Source organism: Corapipo altera, unplaced genomic scaffold (assembly GCF_003945725.1).
Source record: "Corapipo altera isolate COAL_440 unplaced genomic scaffold, ASM394572v1 2, whole genome shotgun sequence".
NCBI lineage: Eukaryota > Metazoa > Chordata > Aves > Passeriformes > Pipridae > Corapipo > Corapipo altera.
In genome coordinates this window covers 5814226-5834183 of record NW_020884890.1, presented here as the reverse complement: position 1 = coordinate 5834183, position 19958 = coordinate 5814226, and the positions used below count along the sequence as shown (strand labels likewise).

Below are 19958 nucleotides of genomic sequence, written 5' to 3'. Positions count from 1 at the left end.
TCATGTGATACTAATTTGAATATTGGTGCTTGGGCAAAATCTCTCCAAAAATACATCGATTTTTTTTTTTCTTTTTTTCTTCTTTCAAGGGCTTACCAGGAGTTGATGGCCGAGAAGGGATCCCTGGAATGCCTGGAGCAAAAGTAAGGCACAGCTGGCATATGTCAGAGCTTTGGTAGTGCCCTAGATTTGTTCATTCCCTAGTGACTGCTGACCATGGCTTTATGCATGTTATTAGGGTAATTGAATGAAGTTTCCCATACTACAGATCCCAAAGTATTCCAACTCTGTGTTCCAGAAATCAAATTTTCCCTTATGTTTTATTTGCATAAATTACAACTTAAAATGTTTTACAGGGTGAACCAGGAAAACCTGGAGCTCCAGGTGATACAGGGCTTCAGGGACTGCCAGTAAGTATCAGGTATTTTACCTTTGCAAGGGAGGTTCAGTTTAAACCACAGAAAGGCCATGTATATGTTAATTTGATGCTGATATTGGAGTGATTTAAGTGAAAATCTAAGCAAAAGACCCAGAGAGAGCATGTGTAATGCAAGGAGAAATTCTGATATATGTATTAAAAACTTTTGCACAAAAGCCTAGACCTCCTTATGGTGCCACTGTGAGGGACGTCATCTCACAAAACATTTGTGGCCACTATGCAACTCTTCTCGCGTTTCTCTGAGACCCTGTGGATATTATGGTGTGACCCCACAATGAGAGCTGGTCTCATTGTCTTGCCTGGGGCCAAACCCCTTTCCAGGCCAAGCAGGAAAAGCTGACCTGCTAGTCTAACACACCTGAGGTGAACAATCATCTTTTGATATTCTGCTGGCTCAGAACATCTGGAATGCACCACACACATACTTTTGGGGAAGGGAGGGGGAACACGAGGGACAGGCACTGGAGTTTTCTTGTATATCCCCTGTGGTGAACTTATAGGGAATCAGTAGTGCCTTATGTACTCTTTTAGAAGGTAATCCTTGTACATTAACTAAGTTTGAAAACTGTGCCAAATGTCAAAAGCTATATAGAAATATGTTTAAAATACTATGCTGTCGGAGTAATTCCTGTGAGGATGTAGCGAAGGAGCTGTATTAGAACTGGAAGTAAATTTTTAATACTAAGTGAACTCTTCAGCTTGAAAGAAAATTTGATAAAAGCATACCTGCTATGAACTGTTGCACAGAAATGAGGAGGGAATGAAATGCGTACTAAGAGTATCTGTTAAACTGTACCTCCAGCCTCAGCATACGGGGACCAACAATCTATTTCTAGTCTAAGCCAGCAAAAGTCACAATTCCTCACTTTTCCATGCTCCTTTTGCAATTTTTGAAGGCAGAATAATACTCCTTATCTGTTACGTTGTAAACAGAAAGAATTCAAGCTTGGCCTGTTATTGGATAAAAAAGCTTGAATATCAAGTGAAAGGATTAGAAATACTCAGGCATGAGAAAGATGTTATTTAACACCATTTCCAACCCCCTTAAAACCAAATAAATATAAATGCTATTTCTTTCAGGGTTTACCAGGGTCTCCAGGTGTGAAAGGTATTGCTGGCCCAAAGGTAAAACATCTTGAGTATTGACTTTCTTATAATACTGTATTTGTGCTTATCAAGTTCTAAAGTATTCAGTGAGATTGTACTAACTTCCTCTTGTGGTAAGAGACAAGCCTTTGCTGAAGGAATTAAATATATTATTTAATCAACTCTAGTCCTGTGCATTTTCATGATTCTTGTGATATTTGGTGTGGTTTTCATATTTCCAGACATAAAATAATACCTAAAGAAGGCCATTTCTTTTTGAATTTGTGGAAGTCATTGCTAGAGGAGGCATGTGACATGGCTACCTCACTACAGTTGAAATAACGGATCTTGTAATAAAAATAATATTTATAGCTGCCCTAAGTTGATTAAATCACAGAGATTGTCATCTCTGTTTAGGTACCACCAAACTGCAGCATCAATTCCAATTAAGCTTAAAAAGGTGTTGTATGAATGAGACTATGGAATGTTTCAGACAATAGTGTTTGAGTTTAGTTGTAAGTAATAGAAAAAGAAAACTAGATTGACACATGAATTTTGTCTGAAATTGCATAGAATAATATTGCCTTCTGTGATTTGAGAGCAGCAATCAAATCTGTTTGGGATTTGTCAACATGTAAACAACAAAGGAACTAAAATGTGACTTATGAAAAATTAGATCGAAGGAATTAGGTGAAAGTTGAAAGAAAACCAAAATAGAAGTGGAAGTTAAAAAATTAATACAGGCTGATTTTTTTTTTTAGACGTTATTGCTTTTCTTAATTTTTTATTTTAAAATGAAACATTTTAAAAGCAAAACATTGGCTTTCTAATATTTTTCGTCTTCTGTCCAACAGGGTAATAGAGGTCCTCCTGGGGTGCCAGGGTTGATGGGAAATTCAGGTAAACAGGTAAAATTGTTAATCTTACTCAAAAGATCTAGAAAAATGAAATTTTTTTTTACTTTGTGTAAAAAAATTACTTTTCAAATTTGTTGCATTTCAAATTTGTTCCCCAAAATAGGGTCAACGGGGCCCAGAGGGAGAAGCAGGTCCAACAGGACCCCGGGGACCACCAGTAAGTATGGAATAAATTTCTAATTGAGTGTATGCAATATTGCAGTGTATCAAGTTAGGGTTGTTGAAGCTATCCATGAGGTAAAATTATTATTCAATACAAGTGATAATTTTTGAGGTAAATACTAATTGTTCATTATCCCCCTTCTGTAACAGGAGGATGTGCATCATCACATAGAGAAATACAGAAGCACATATCCTGTGATTGCTTCTGGCTTTGATGAAAAGTTAGATTTTAAACCTTTGTTTATATTCTTGTCTTTGTTTTTATATATGCCAAGTAAAAGCCCAAGCAGAGGGAACGAGGATGGTTTCTGACTAAAAGCTGTAACCAAACTTCCCTTCTTTCATTGCAACACTCTACTCTCATCACTGGCATTGAAAAGCTTAAATTCATTGTTAGTAGATCATGTGCTCTTTTCTTTAACTCTTCTAGCCTCTTGAAGAAGCTTGTGCTTTGTATTACAATGCTCAGCTATATATTATGGGATTTCGAACTTTGGACTAAGTATTCAGAACATGACTTTTTTTTGCTAGAATCTATTTCTAATGCACGCAATGTGAACAGCAAGGCAAGATATGAGGGAAAGGAAGCTGTTTGTCCTGTCTTGTAAAGGAAATGGCCAGAGACTGTCCTTAGCACGCTTGGTCAGCTGGCCTGTTGTGGTTTGTCTTGATGCTGCTAAACTCCCTTAACACCCCTAATGCCTAAGAACAGACTGGGTGCAATCCGATTGCTCATGAGGAACAGTCTCTTACTTGTGCTCCCAAAACTGTTCTTGGGCATTATCTAGGAAAGTCCAGTTTGCCTGTGACAAAAGCATGCCATGAATGATGATGGGATGATGCTCGTGCCTGTGCCTTGGCCCTTTCTGGTTGGCATTACGAATGTAGCTGTGAAGTATAGCAGTAGTGGTGTGAAGTATAGCAGCTATCTCTCATTGGAAACACTGATGTTGTAATTCTTCCCCTGGAGATTTTCCTCAACACTAGAAAGATTTGAAAGACTGGAGAAACTGCTGCTGGGCAGGTAGCCTGCTGCAGGACATAAATCTGCTAAGGAAATGAACTTGTGGCGTTTGCTAAGGCTCAGTTTTGAAGACAGAGGACAGCTCGTTACTGGAGAGTCTGTTGGGAACTGCTTTCTGGTTCCCTCTAGAGCGGATCTAATATGGTTTGAAGCTGCATAAGGCTGATATAATTTCCCTTTGCTGTTAATCCTTCTGTGAGGGATGAGAGGGTCAGTGATTTGAAGAAAATTTTCATGTACCAAAATTCACTCTGATGACTTTAACAAAGCTCCAGGCTCTATAAGCAATTGCTTTTTCGAGCTTCTCTTTTGCCACTGATGCCCTAGGGATAGTTTCCTTGAATTTTCTGAGCAGTTGCAGGGTAATTCTCATACAGGGCTTGGTGAGCTACTGTCTGTGATATATTTGTAAGGTCAGACAATCTTCTCTGAATTACCTCCTAAACATACACCAACAGTCAGCCAAGTAATAGATTTCGTTTTCTTCTGTTTTCTTCGTGTGCTAGGTGTGTGAGATCACATTTATTTTGAACCGAGTCTTTGTATGAGTGCTGTGACCAGAGCTTCTTAAGGATAATATAAAAATGGGACTATATGAGCATATACTTACTAGGATGGACTACAGCTATCTTCAGCCTCCCAAATACCCAGCTTGCAAACATTTATTTTTGTTCTTTGTGGTTAAAAGTGTTGGATAAACTAGAAAAAGTTTTCAGCCCTGTTCTTCTTAGGCTGATACTGTATACTTGTGACAGGAACAAGAATTATAATTGAATCAGACCAAAGTAATTGCCCACTCTTGATAATGCACTGTAATCTGCTAAACTATGCTTTTAATCCTTTCAATTTGAACATGAATTTACAAAATCAGCAGTCCGTAGAACAGAGGTTGACACACAAGGTTAATTATTAGTAACCCTGTAGATGGAAAGAAATACTTAATGCAGATCAAAACCAATGATTTTTCCATTTATCACTCTAGAGACCTGCAAGACATCTGCCTTTATTTTCTCTCTATTTACAAAGTGCACTCATTATGGAAAACACATAAACATTAGAACAAAAGCATAGAAAGAAAAAAACTTTTGGTCAACACAAAATGGAGAAAGGAAGTAAGTTATTGATTATAAAGTAAAGTAAGTGGAACATCAAACACTAGTCTGCTTCTCATCCATAGTTCCTTTAAAGCTATAAAGAACCTTGAATAGGTAAGCTTCATTTGCTTAAGACTACAGGCAGCATGTGACTGGAAAAACTTTCTGTTTTTTGGGAACACTTTACATCTACACAAGAAATGGGAATGATCAGGGTGTTTTTTTGTTTAGGAAGGACACAGGGTTGAACTTTTGAAATTCAGAGAGCTTTGGTCTAAGCTGAGTCAATATTTATTTCCAGGACAGAATAAAGAGTGTTTTCTGCAGCATGTACATGTGGCAGATACATTTGAGCCTTACCTTTTAGAATTCTGTGCTTACATTTTTAGGAAAAAAATAGTCCACTGGTTAAATAATTCTACATGCCATGATTTTCAAACTTCTAAAACTAGAAAATTTGAAAATAAGCTCTTATAATTAATCTAAGGAGAATTTTTCTTGATTTTTTTTCAGATTTTTGATTTTTTTCACAGATTTAGCACTCAATAGTTTTTGACCAAAGTTGTATAACCACTTTCAAAGCCTGAGGATTTTATTATTGCTATTCATGTATTTTTCTTGCCCTTTGCCTGCTTATTTTGAATTATCCACTTTAGCACTCACTTCAGTTCTTTTTTTTTCTCCTTTACCCCTTTGCTCCATTTCACTCTTGGTATAAAAGACTCAGGTAGAGGTCAAGAGGGTCTGGGCTTTTTTCTTGGAGTAGGACAAAACCTTGATGTTTTGCAGGATGTGGGGAATTTCAGTCCCTTAATGTATTTGCTGCACAGCAACAGCGAAATGAGATCCTCTTCACTTTCCCATTTCACTTACCCATGTTCTTCACATTGCAACTGGGGCAAGACAGCATGGCTGGTATCTCCAGGAGGGCCAGAACTGTAGAGGAAAGGACCTCTGGTGAAGGTTTGTAGAGGGATAACAAGGCTGACTGTGCTAATAGGGACAGCAGGCTGGTATCTATACTAGGGAAAACCAAAATACCTACATTTCTGTTATATTTAAAAATCACCTGGCTTTTCAGGTTTATATACTTGCAAAAGACACCTTTTTGAGACACCTTCAACTAGTGTGTAGTTTTTTGAAAAGTTACACAACAAAGCACTATCAACAGTGACTCTGTGGGACAAATTAATGCTGCTGTGCTGTTTTTCAAATAATCTCTAGTCTCCTCTGGCATAAATAATGTTATTTCAACCTTATTTCCATTGTTAAACTATGTTGGAATGTAGCTGGGAAGGTATTTTTACTAAACAGCAGATTCAAATTTTGGCCTTTTGTGAGTCTGTAAACTTTTACAGATATTAAATGTTTGAAAACAAAATTACTAGCTCTTCTTAAAACTAGGCAAAATCATGTGTTGGGACACTCTTGCCTCACTTTCTATCTCTAGGAGAAAATTACTTTAAAAAGTATCATTTTAGTCTATTATTGCTTTTACTTAAAAAAAACTTCAACTAGCAGCTGAGGAGGGGGGAAAAATTGCCATTCATCTGTTCAGTAAATGAGAAAAACAACTGGAACAACATGGAAATTTTGCCTTTTTTTTCTAAACGCAACATATTCTCCATTCCACCCTAATTGTTTTCTTGGTTAACCTTATGTTTGCTTCACTTTAATCTAACCAATCCAAGTAATTACCAAACTCTCTTCTGATTTCAGTCTTTCTAAATCAATCATAATGGCAGGTGGCCCAAAGGAAGGAATTCTCAAATGTGGGGGTGTCATTCCTAATCAGTGGAATTTAGCCATGCTCCCTAAGCTGCTTAACCAATTTCTTTCATATTTGCTGAGATTTAGTAAGATTTAATTGTTCATAATATGTCTGCCAAAAATACTGACCCCTGTCTCTGCTTTTTCATCCTTTGCTTTTCTTCAGCTATTCCATGTTTAAATGGTAAACATTTTGAGAATGTTTATCCCACCCAGTGGTTTTTCAGAGAGCTTGTAACACTTTAAAGGTAACCACTTTAAAGTTCATACTTGTCTAGCAAATTGAGCAAATTTGATGTATATGCAGGCCAGCACATATATGTTGTTTTGTAAATAGGATGTGGTACATGTTTTCCCAACATTAGCAATAGAGGTTAAATATTCAGCTGCCTAAGATTTGATACCATAACCCCTCTGAGAAACTTCTGAGGGACCCTGGTCAGCTGGGCTGACTTGCTCTCTCTACTCTTTGGAGGTGCCTTTGTCTCATGCCTGGAAGAGTACCTTGGATTTAGTATTAAAATGTTGGACAACCTAAATTAGAAGAGAATGCTGTTTCCAGCATCTTAAGTTACTTTCAGCTAAATTAATTTTCTGGTCTTTAATGATATTTTTGTCTTACCTATGCTGAAATGTAACTTTGGTTACTGTAACAGTATAACTAAAATGTAGCTTTTTTATCATATTCTTTTTACATGACTGCAACTGAAATAATGGATCACTTTCTGTAGTCGGTATCAGTAGTGTGGTAGGATGAAATGTCCTTGTCTGAGTTTATAGGATAGGTTTAGGTATTAATGGACATGTTTAGTATCTATAATTTCAGAGGTGCTCCACAAATGGTGTCATAGTTTACATTTAAGGTACAGCTGGAGGGTTAGCTAGCATTACACAGTTTATGGCAGACTCAAAAGGAAAAATTGCATTTCCATCTTGCCGGGTACACTTTTTGTCCAGTAAACCTAAGCCTTTAGCTGAACGTGACTAAACTTTCTGACTTTGCCCAGTTCCACAGCGTGGTTTGTACAGGGTAGCACTTTTCCTCCCTCAATTGCAGACTACATATCCCAGCCAAACCTGATAAGATCCAAGTCTCTCCAGTTCTCACATTATCCACCCTGTCCTGCCAAACAACATGGCCATATTCTTCTCTGCTATGTCTGTTTACCCCTCCACCTCCAACAACAACTTTCTTTGACTTCTGGGCATGCTAGACCTCTGGAGATCAGCAGATATCACAATGTTGGCTTCTTCTAAGCAGTGTGAACAGTAATTTAGGTAAAAATTGGATTTGTTATGGAGTTAGTGTACTAAAACCAACCTAGACTTCAGTTAACACTGTAGACACAGAATGAAAGGTCTCTGTCCTCTATACTTGGCCGCAGTACCACCTTTGAAGAGAATGGCAGCTAGTAGGTTGTTGCTTGTTGTTGCTTGTGCCCAAAGCATGGCAAACATGACATGCTTTTACCAGAATCCAGGGCAGTACAATTTAGTTATTACTTTGAGAAAGTTGAAATGGTACATTTAAAATCTCAGAGAAAGTTAGTTGTCTATTTACTCTTCTATCGAATAGTGGTTTATATTCTTGGATGCTTTTCAATACTGTACTGAGGGTCAAAGAAGAGTCCTATTGATACTTTCATGGATAAATCCTTGAAGTGAAATGAATAATCCCTCTGAGATTTTTGTATGAAAAAATTTGATAAGTTAAAGTCTCACAAGCATATAATTGATAAATGGGTTACATTTTTTGAAAGACTTTGAATATGAGTTTTAAAAAGTCCAAAATGTACTTTGTTAATTATTTTTTTACTCTGCACAAATGTAATTCTCTATGGCTCTGCTATTGAATATACTAAAATTGCTATGACATATACTATTAAACAATTTTTTAAGTAGAGAAGAGTTTATCACAATATACACTGTGGATTACCTGTCTAGCGGTTCTGATCAGTATTTTAATTATCTGCGCAGCTAAGAGATGCAAATTACCTCAGGTATATTCCTGTTCTTGTTCTACTCAGCTGATGAACAGGAGGTCAATGAACAAGTGGCATTGTTTTACTATGAGAAGGCATTCTGTAACTGCTTGTGAGAATTCTACAAAAACATTATCTTCAAAGTGTCTGGATGAAAACCATTCCAGACAAACTAAAGGATGGTCTACTGTAAATCCTGTAATGTCCTGTTACGTATGTTACATTCAAAGGCCAAAAATAGATCTAATAGAACTGTGAGAGACATTAAATCTTTCATTGATCCAGCAATCCTGCCTTGGAACAAAGGGAAGGTGAATTTTGTTACTTACCACTCTGCATGTGCCTTACCAGGAGAATGACGCTATCCTCAGCAGTACTCACATACTAAGTGATAGTATACTTAACAGAAATCAATTGTCTACTCTATTAAAGTACCAGAGCAGTCCTGGAACATGCTTGGTGTCTACTCAGTCTAACATCATGGACTGAAACAACTTCTAGGCAGTGACCAAGCTTCACAGTGCTTCAGGGGCTATTTGTGGTGATAGTCTGCATGGTATTAAAGGCATGGAACATTTACCAACATGTTTGAAAATCAGTCTGTCCCAGCTCACTCTAAACTAGTGTCAAAATTGCATAAAATTATACAGATTCTGGTTGTCTTATTGTAAAAGCCAGTGCATGATGCCCATTGATTTGTGGGTGGCCTGAAACCATGCACTGTTGTACAGAGGGTTGCTGTATACGAAAGGTGGGATGAGGACATGGCAAAACTGCCTATGAGTGACAGCACAGAGGAACATTTCCTCTGACCAAGTACAGATGTCAACAGCTGAACCAGTTATTGCAGAAACCCTCCTATAGTCCGTGAAGAAAACTTAGATGCTTCTAGGAACAGGACTTGTGAAGTATTTTAAATGTTTACATGAGGACATTTTAAGATGCCTTTTTTCTTCATGCACTATGAAGGGAATCACAAGTAACTAGCTCAATGTGAATCCTATCCTAGGGCCATTTCAATCAGGTAAAACTTGAAGGAAGCTTTGCAGTCTTTCGAGTTGTGCCATGGGCCACCAGGATTCCTGGTTGTTCTTTGGATTACAGTTTCTCTGTTACATGCTAAAAAAACCTGCGCATGTTGCAGTAGTGGCCCTTAGTTTGAGGTAATCTGTACTGACAGACATAATGCCCATGTTTACTGGAAATACTCTGCATTTTTATTCCAGTCTTCTGCTACTAACCTTTGAAATCACCTAGAAAAGCAATGTGTTTGACAAATACCTGTGTTATATATTTGACAATAGATTTCTTTTTTGCATTTAAAATACAATGGAAGATTTTTCTTGACTTTTGTATGACCAATAGAACCAGAGGTTTATTATATTATTTTAACTCTGTAGAAGGTGATATTGCTTTTGTTTTGTTGCTGTATAGCAATGACTGTTATGACATATATGAAAAAACAAGTTTCTAATGCTGATCATAATTTTAATCCTCTTTCCTGCATTAGAAATGTATTAGTAGTTCAGATCAGAGGCATAGTACAGAATTATTTGACTAAATAAAAGTTTAATGCATCTTCTGGTTTGTAAGATAAAGGTGATTTTTGGGGCTTTTTTCTTGTCTGTTTTAACATAAAAAAGCTCCTAGAAATTATTTAAAGTGCTTTAAAAAATAGTTATTTTAACACCATAGAATATTTTGAAGGAAATTAATTGAAAAGTCTATTTTTATTTTCTTCTGTGATCTCTCCAGGATACCTAATTATTTCTTGAATTGTAGAGTTAGTTTTCCTAAGCTTGTGTGAGAATCTGTCATTGCATTTATGACCTGGTGTAAAAGGCCATGTCTGCCATCTCCTTTTATTGTTCAGTACATCACAATAGTTATTATGAAAAAAAATCTATATTTTAAATTTTCTGTTGTATACAGCATTAGAATGCTTAGGTCTGAGTTTATTCACATTTTCTAAGTTATATATGGATATATAACAGAAACAGGTATATATATAAGTGTTTATCTACTTAGATATCTATTTTATGACCTTACATGCTATATCATGCTTTTATAGCAAATACTCTTATGTATTCACACAGTGGAGGTAAGAAAACTATCTCAAGTGACACTTAGGCTTGTGCTGGGACAGGAATATATCTGTACAGGTGAGAGTAAAGGTATAAAACTTACTGAGATGTTCTGAAAGGTTTAATCATAAGAGACAAAACCATTTGAAAAAGGTACCTTAGTTCAAAAAACCATTTAAAATCTTTGAAAATTTGACTTAATATCAAGTTTAGCCAGAGTATATATTCAAATGCATGCGTGAAGAGGTGGATTTGTTACACTAATGTGAATATGGTGATCTGAATGGATAAACATGTCTCAAGTGAAGATATAAAGATCCAGTGAAATGCGTATTTATGCTTATCACTAATATGAAGGGGGATTTTTAAAGGTAAACCTTCCCTGTAACAGTCTAGACTTTTTTTGAACCTAAATGAGTTTTTTAACAATGACTTTTGCATACACTTTTCACATTTGTCCATCGTTCACGTGGGATCGCAAGCTTTCAAGTATGTGGTCATGTAGTTCAGTTGATGAAACTGAGCAAAAACCTGAAGCTGTGTGCACCAGTTGTCTTAGTGAGGTACATATGTTTGCAACAGCTAACTCTCAGCTGCAATTCCATGAAGGGAACTTCACTGTGCATAATCACTCAGCAGAATGAATTAGTTGAATCATTTAACATCAGCTAAATATTACGTGCCACTATAAATTAAAATGTTTTCACTGTTTTTAATGCATGTGATATTTTTGCACTAGTAACCAGAAGTTTAAAGCCAACTCCTAGGTAGTGTAATTCACTAAACAAGAAGAAAAAAATGATACTTTATTCCTTGTTCACAGAAAATGTTTCAGAAAGTAATGTTCTCCTATTTCCTATCAGGGTAGCAGAGGGGAACCAGGTCCTGCGGGTCCTCCAGGTTTACCAGGGAAATTGGTAAGCAGGTTTTTTCCGTATTCACTGCTCATGTTTACTTTCAAGGAACTATGGTATCATCTGGAACTACACTTACCCATTTATCCATGCAGGGAACTGGAAACAGCATTGAAACCATTGATGGTTGAGTTTCTTTTTCAGTCCTCTGTGACTGTACTAATATTAGAAAACGGTGTTTTAAAGTATGTGGAGATGTGTGTGACATCTTCTTAAAAAAACCCATAAATCATACGATATGAAAAGCTGAGTTGCACAGTCCTGTGTGGGCTGCATATACTTGGGAACCGGAGCAGTGAAAGACTGGCCTTATGCTAACAGCTACGTGAAAATAACGAATGGAGCAGATTATGAATGCCACCTTTTACCAGAGCTCCAGCAGTGTTTACACAGCATCAATCAGAAGCATAGCTGAGGAGATCTTGGCTGAAAGAGCCTACTGTTACAGAGGAATGCACAAATCGCAGACTGCAAAGTCTTGGGAAGTATTTTTAAGAGAACCAGACTGTCATTGAGGGACTGGAGGGTGGAAAACCCTGTAAGCCGTTTGTATTCTGACTATCAGCAATGAATTCATAATAAGATGCTGTTTTAAGTGCTGTACTTTGGATCAACTCTATTTGTATTAGATAATCCTCTTTCGTCAAACTAAGTCTGTTCTGGGAATGAGCTTTTGCCCCATCTGCTTGTCAGGGTATGACCTTTAGTTGTTCATTCCAAACCAGATTGGCTAAGTTTACATCCTTGACTTATTTTCACAGGGTCCCCAGGGTAATATTGGACTTCCTGGACTGCCTGGTCCTCCAGGCCTACCTGGTAGTAAGGGTGACCGGGTAAGAAATGTACACATTCATACAGATTGCCGTTTGATGCCAGCAGTAAACACAATAGTTTGAGCACTGTTTTCATATTTTATATGAATTAATGTCTGTTTTCTTCCTTTGTATGTACATGTATTAACTACTTGAAAGTGATGCTCTAGGTACCCATCAACTACTTGTAGCTTATAAAGTGTTTGAAGACCTAAATCTTATTGCAAATAATTGACAGTCATATCTGAAATTGTAAGTCAGGGTTTGTGGTCACTATAGAACTTTGGAACTTCAGACCTGGTCTGCAGTAGAAATAATACTTGTATAAGTACTTCGTCCAGTATTTTGTTAGGAAGAAAGAACTTGGCCCTAGGGGTCTCACATAACTGCAGAAGATATCTTGCTTTACTCAACAAATGTCAATGAAGATGGTACGTAAACCCAAAAATGTTTTTATCTTGATTAAGGAGACTGCAGAGAATGGAATTCACTCACCAAAATTCAGATGTATTGGTTATAGAAATCGTCAGTTCTATACTGTTTCATCCTTCTTACTTGAGGGATCTACTTTGGTATTAAATGAATTACACTTGTGAAGTGCCTCTTACTTTCCACTGAAAATCAAGAAAGTATGGGACTCCTGGTCCTATAGGTATCACTGCTGTGGATGTCTTAGTTGAACAGAGTAATCCTGCCCCTGGTGTGCTCCTAGTGTACATCACAGGGCTGCTAGATAGGGCTCACATTGGTTTTCAGCAGTTTTTAAAAGCTACTCAGGTACTGAAAAATAAGTTTCTAAGTCTTTGATGTTGTTGAGGTATTTGTATCCTTGATTCATATTCTTTTTTCTTCAATTGCACGGAATGAATTTTCTGGGTCAGGCTTAGCATGGCTGCAGCTTTGCAAGCAGCACTGATCTGCAGTATGTATTCCAAGTCACAAGCCTGGAGAGCATTGTGCCACTTTATCCTTTCTCTTCCATTCAACTTTTGCAACTGCATCAGTCTTATACAGAGGCAAACAACCTTGTCAGGGTTTGGAAAGGTTTTGGTATCTCTGTAGCTTGTTAACCCTAGTCTTTGGGTCAACCCCTGCTAGGATTAAGTTCCTGACTGAAGCAACCATTTTTCCCTTTCTGATTTAAAAATGTCATGGTTTTCTACACTGGGATCAATCCTATAAAGTTCTGTTGTGAGTTATATGTGCATGATAAGAACTCATGTAAATAGCAGTCAGAAGCCAGTAGAATTCACAAATTGGATATTTCAGTAGTTGTTTTTGATCCCAAATCTGTTAAATGTTGGGTACTATCCACTAGCACCTTGTCAACATGCAGGTGATGACTACTTGAAGAATGAAACACCACCAAAGAAATCATCATCAAAAGTGTTTTTATTGAAGTAAAATGTGAAAGTAAGACTTGACAAAATTTGAATGCAGGGTTCACTCTATTTCTGATTCACATATTTTGAATTGTTTTCAGACACTCTGGTTCTGTCTATTTTAGTAAAGCTAAACTTTGGCTTGGCACCAAGCCAAGTGCCAGACCTTAGCACTGGAACACAGTTCTTTATGCTGCTAAGTAGTTAAAGTAGCCCCTGGTAGAGTTTTGGATGATGCTGACAGTTTGCAAACAATTCTTGGATATGATTTGAGAGGGATTTTTGCAATTAGATAAGCAGTATGTCAAGAAAAGTGAGTGTTTTCATAGTTTGACATCTTGCCTTATTGTCTCCTTAGAAATTTTGAGAGTCAATATAGAATAGATTCAGATAGTTTCAGCTGTGATTTTTATGTTTGCTAATACAAATATTACAGGCCAAGGTTTCCAAAAGCAATAGATTCTCCTATGTCAGCCTTATCTATTGGCAGTTTTATTGCTCTAAAGAAGATTAAGTGGAGAAAAAGAATCTTCCAAATGATGTTAGGTTGAAAATCAATGTCTTTTTTGTGTGAGTAACTGGAAAACCTTAGTGAGGCACAATGTTGAAAACACTTCAGGCAAAATAGTTTCAATGTTATTTGACAAAGTCGGAATGTTAAATAGTTCTGTTAGTGCTTTTAAGCTTTGTGAATAATTTAGTGTTGGCTCTTCATTCTCAAGAACATGAGAACAAGTCTGAATTCATTACATTGTAAACGTTAGACCGGTCTGTGTGCCTATATGTTATGTGAATTAAATGGCTCTCTCAAATGGGAGAGAAAATGCTCTACCTCTGTTTCAGAAAAAAACCTCACCTTCATGCACAATTATAGTTCTTTCAGAATGCATATGTTTGAACGTGTACAGAATTCAAAGACCATTAAGGGTGGTGTGAATGGTTTTCTAACAGAACACAAATACTAAGTTTGTCTTAAGCAATACAACGTTCTACAAAAGAAATAATTTTATCATAGAAACAAATTATGTATGTTTGAAATGAATCAGGTCATTAATTTATTCCTCTTTGGTTCCTGTCTGTCCACACATTTTGTTGCAGAATTCTGAGATGAAACATAGTAATGTTATTTAAAAAAAAATGGAACATCAACTTTAAGATACAAACCCTTCAGCTTTGATTGCAGTGATCAAACCTCTAGACACAGTTTTGCTAAAAAACATTGAGAATTAAACAGCAAGCAAGATAAGATAGTGACTGCATTTGTGGATGTCTCTGCTTATCCCCATTATATGGGCTAGTATAGCCTACAGCAATATGGAACACGTAATAATGCTAGAAAAAGTCATACGCTTGCAGGATTTTTTACCTATAGCTTCTAACCAATTTGCAGAGCAGACGTGTAGCAGCTACCAAGAGCATCTGTCACATAAAGGGGAGATTCACAGTCAGAAAGGAGTTTGACAGTCAGAATCTGTACTGTCCAGTGTGGCAGTGGATTATATGTTCCAAACTATTACTTGCCTTTAGTCTGTCACCTAAATTACACAGTAAGATTTAAGTGCTTTCATTGTCGTTCTCAAAAATTCGCAGCTTTAAAGGTCTCTTGCATTAATGCGAGATCGTAGGGGGGATTGAAGAACATTTAGTACGCTTTTGAACCTGGAGTTTGAAATTCTGAATGCCTTTTTTTTTTCAATCTTTAACCTTTTAGGGTTCAGTGGGTGAGCCAGGACCTAAGGGTGAACAAGTAAGTCGTGTTAGAAATCATGGAACTTAAAAGTCACTGTACCAAATGCCACAGTACGTTATGTTGACTAATCTGAAGGCTGACAGTGTGTCTTTCTTTGATATAGGGTGCACCTGGAGCAGAAGGAGATGGAGGAGAAAAGGGTGACTTAGTAAGGCGTTATTTTTTTCTTTACCTGATATAATATTTTGTTGTTGTAAATTAAGACTTTGTTGGAGTGCTTCAAGCATATGGTTTCATCATTGAAAGTCACATTTCAGTTTTATACCAACTGAGCATTGCAGAGCACAGCAGTTCTGTTGGTCTAGTCTCTCTATTCTTGCTATTTGAAAAGCACTTTAAAATATACGTGTTCTATTAGGTGCATAATATAGTACAGACTACCTTGCAGGAAGGGTATATGTGTATGTGTATATATAAATATAGATAGGCTTGTAGAGACAGATTAAGTGTTTATATACGAATATATATGCATACACAGACAGATAAATTCTTGGTGTTTGAAGCAGTGAGGATGAGGAGGTAGTTTAATTCTGGTGAAACAGGAGCAGAGTTAATAAATATCCTTAATAACTCAAACTTGAGGGAAATATTTTGTAGTGACTTTAGAAATAAGATTTGCAACTGGCTGTTAGGGAAAGGGGGAATGGTCTGGGAAGAGGCTGTGGTGCTGTTATATTGCTGGAGGGATATATATATGTGCGTGTGTGTATATACCATATTAAAATGGCATGTTGTGAATTCACATGAGTAGTGCCCTTGGGTAAAGAGGGTTTATTTTCCTCCACAAAGAGAAACGCACTAGTCCAGTGGCTCCTGTGGTGCCGCATCCAGCAAAGCCAGAACTTGATCTTTCTAAAGGAAGTAAACTGCTCCCTATTTAAAAAATGGTAGCCAGGTTATGTGCTGGAAATGAGCATTTTTTTCCTCAAACTTTGCAATTCTGAAAGGCTTTTAATTAATAGCCCTAGTTAGCTAGATGTCGTAGGTGAGCTAGTAATTGAGCTTTACAATCACTATACAGATTCACAGGAAGCAATGCTATGGGTTGTCTAAATGTGCTACTAGCTAGTCTGGATAACAGTTGTTATTTCTATTTCTTTTATGTCATATTCATTAACAGACAAAGTGACCTTTGTAACCTCTAGAAAACAATTATTTCACCAATGGCATTTAGGAAGAGGGAAAATACAGTTTTTGGGAATCTCTCCCAGAGTAATTCCTTTTCTTTGGTGTTTTCATACTAATCAACTTCATAAGTGATTACAATATTTTGAAACTTTTTCTTTTCTAATTCAGAGGGAAAACTAAAAACTCCAGAACAGTGGGATTGCTATTCTCAGTCAGTGATAGAGGGATCTCGGTGTTGTTCAAGTGAGGAGAAAAGTTGCTGGGAATAGCAGCTTCTAGGGATTTGGTTTCTTCACAGCACACTAGGTAGACACTTGCCAGGTTTCTGTTGCAGTTTTATCAGCGCTAACACAACACCAATATCCATAGTTCTATCAAACTAGAAAATCCTGACTAAATAATGTTTCCTCTAAAGGTTTACAAACAATATTCTATCTAAGATTGTCCTGTGCTGTAGCTGTGGTTTGGGAGGTTAGAGCCATGTATCTAAGTCCAAGATAAGCAATACAACCAGTTATAACAAACATGCTTTCTCATTTGCACCCTAATGAAATGTTTGTGAGAAAGACATTTTGCAAAAAATCCCTGAAATTCAAGTTTTATTTTTAAAGGAATTGTAATTAATTTATGATGAAATTTTGCATAAATAAACTAAATATGTGAACATTTTTTATAGTAAAAAAAAAATCACATCAAATTTACTACATTTGTAATGTCTATGGTAATGGAGACACTCTTCTAATATAGTTTGTCTTATTTTTGCTTAGGGTGACATGGGATTACCGGGAGCAAAGGGAGCTGTAAGTATAATGGATAGCATTGTTACAGAAATACAGAGAACTAGTAGATCCGATAGATGGCTTTCTGATTTAAGAAAAAATAATGCAAATAACAAGCTGAGCTCTTTATCACAATTAAATTGAATGAGTTTGAACAGCTTTTCTTCTATTTAAATTTTGAATACAGTCAGTATTCAAATAAATTCACTTTGGAAAGGAATTCATTTCCTGAATTCCAAATCCAAAAAAGGGAAGCATCATTCATCAGCAGTTTTCTGGCCAAAAAATATATTTTTTTAAGAAAACAAATGCACTCTTTTTACAGTAGGTGTTGTATAGAAAGGAGGCTCAGTACAGTGACTGCATGCAGCCTGTAATATTTACACTGTAAAAAAGCTGGTAGCAGGACTGTGAGGTCTGTGAAATGAGAAGTATTTGTGGCCCAGATTCCTCTTTTTTTATTTCATTTTTTTTTAATAGCAGAATGATAACTTTGATGTGGAAGGTGAGCAGAAGCTTGTATGTCACATAAGAAAAATAATTTGGGAGTTGAACTCATTCTTTTATTTCAGGATCACTAAAGAATGGGATTGCTAGAGCATCTGATAGTATGGTCTGTGATACTAAAACACCAGCAGTTCTGCCCATAGGGAACTGAGGCTGATCATAACGAAAAACTGCTTGTGTTCTTAGTGGTCTGGGCAACTTTGGGGTTAAGCAAGTGAAAGCTAAAGAGTGTTTACTGCCCATCAAGATTCTACAAGAAGGACATGAGGAAGAGATAGAAAAGAAATCTATAATTTTATCCACCTAGATTTTAAAATCTTGTCTTGATGATACCCTAGAGTGCTTATCCTAGTGAGTACCTACACAAGAATGAGTAATCCATCAGGTAACCTAATAATTCACCAGGCTGGGGATGAAAAGAATGATGGTCTCCTGGTTGCTTAGTCCATAAAGGCAGTTTTCCTGTCTTCTTGATACATCTTTTGAAGCATGTTTGTTGGGTTTCCTTCTAACAGAGACAGCAATCAGTTGTCTTACATGCAGCACAGATGGAACTGAAATGGTTCCATCTTGTGGATTTAGCTGATACCACAGCTGAGTGATTTAATTTGCTCTTTAGCATCTCTTTCAGAGGGTATTGCTCTTTTTTTTCCCCAGAGATTTTGGAAGTCGTGAGTGTGTAGGATTTTTTTCCTACTTGTTTTGCATGTTTGGAGTCTTTTTGTTTGTTTGTTTATTTGTTTGTTTGTTTTGGTTTTGTTTGGGTTTTTTTTGGGGGGGGGTGTCAGGTTTGGTTTTTTTCCCTTAGTACTACTAACTAAGTACTACTAACTTTTCCCAGTTAGTACTACTCTTGATTAATAGTAGTAAATTAACTTATATTGAAAATAAGTGTGGTGGCTTGACCCTGGCTGGACACTGGCTGCCCACCAAGGCCACTGTATCACCCCCTCCCTCAGTTTGTTAGGAGAGAGAAAATATAGCAAAAGGCTCGTAGGTTGAGGTAATGGCAAGGAGAGGTCACTCACCAGTTATTGTCATGGGTAAAAAAGAGGTTTTTTACTGGGGAAATTAAATGAATTTATTTCAAATCAAAATCAGAGTAGGATAATGGGAAGTAAAACAAATCTTAAAAACACATTCTGCCCACCCCTTCTTCCTTCCCAGGCTTAAATTTTTTCCTGAAGTAAAGGGTCATTGCATTCATTCAGGCAGTTTCTCAACATCAGTTTGTGTGAGGATGTTCCTTCCCCTTTACCAGCAAACTCAGGTGTAGGCACTGAACTAGCTCTGGCTCTGACAGATTAAATAAAGCAAACGTGTGTTCCCAAACAACCTGGGACTAGATGGTAGAGGTTCATACTGTGGTACTCTATACAAAAGGCCATGAAAGGCATTTGGAGCAAGCAGGGAGCTGGAATTTTTGTAACTTAAGCAGCACTTAATGTGTAGAAATGTTGCATGTTGACATGCATGAGGGCAGAAGTAGAAACCAAGTGCTAGAGTTCTGTTCTTTGACAAAATATCCATCTTGACCATGTCATTGTTAATGCTGATTTGACCCCTTTAACTGATGAATACAGACCTCTTATGAATCACCCAACCTCTGACTCCAGTAACTTATCTAAAAAGAAGTTGTTCAACAATTGTACATTCCAGCACTCATTGCTTTGCATTTGTGAATAGCTCCTGTGACAATTTTGATATGTCAGAATGATTCTAACATTAATATAGCAGTCCACTGAAATTCCACTCTTTCATTATCAGATTGGTAATCCTGGAGACTCTGGTTCCCGCGGGCCTGAGGGAAGTCGTGGACTGCCTGGCATGGAAGGACCCCGAGGCTCCCCTGGACCACGAGGCTTGCAGGGTGAACAGGGTGCCCCAGGTCTGCCTGGCAGTGAAGGTCCAGCTGTAAGTACTGTTTTCATGTAATTGGTATCTTTTGAACACTTACCTGTCACTCACATCACTCCCTGTTTTGCATCAGGAGACGTGTACATGTGCAAAACTGAGGTGCCACAGTGCAGTTTGAAGTACGCTGTACCTCTCATCAAACACATCTGTACACCAGAGAAATCTTAGGGTTGTAGACACATGGGTCCTTGGGTCCTCAGTTTTCAGTTCA

At 37.1% G+C, this 19958-nt stretch overlaps 1 protein-coding gene across 3 annotated transcripts in view; it reads left to right on the top strand.

The window, feature by feature from the left end:
- COL9A1 (collagen type IX alpha 1 chain) overlaps positions 1 to 19958 on the top strand; it is a 65616-nt gene that overhangs the window by 38329 nt on the left and 7329 nt on the right. For all 3 annotated transcript variants that reach the window (XM_027645104.1, XM_027645108.1, XM_027645105.1), the window contains 11 exons: positions 90 to 143; positions 357 to 410; positions 1520 to 1564; positions 2380 to 2433; positions 2546 to 2599; positions 11422 to 11475; positions 12234 to 12305; positions 15378 to 15413; positions 15520 to 15564; positions 17312 to 17344; positions 19598 to 19744. In XM_027645104.1, the coding sequence (XP_027500905.1) occupies positions 90 to 143; positions 357 to 410; positions 1520 to 1564; positions 2380 to 2433; positions 2546 to 2599; positions 11422 to 11475; positions 12234 to 12305; positions 15378 to 15413; positions 15520 to 15564; positions 17312 to 17344; positions 19598 to 19744 (648 nt within the window). The remainder of the gene's footprint in view (positions 1 to 89; positions 144 to 356; positions 411 to 1519; positions 1565 to 2379; positions 2434 to 2545; positions 2600 to 11421; positions 11476 to 12233; positions 12306 to 15377; positions 15414 to 15519; positions 15565 to 17311; positions 17345 to 19597; positions 19745 to 19958) is intronic.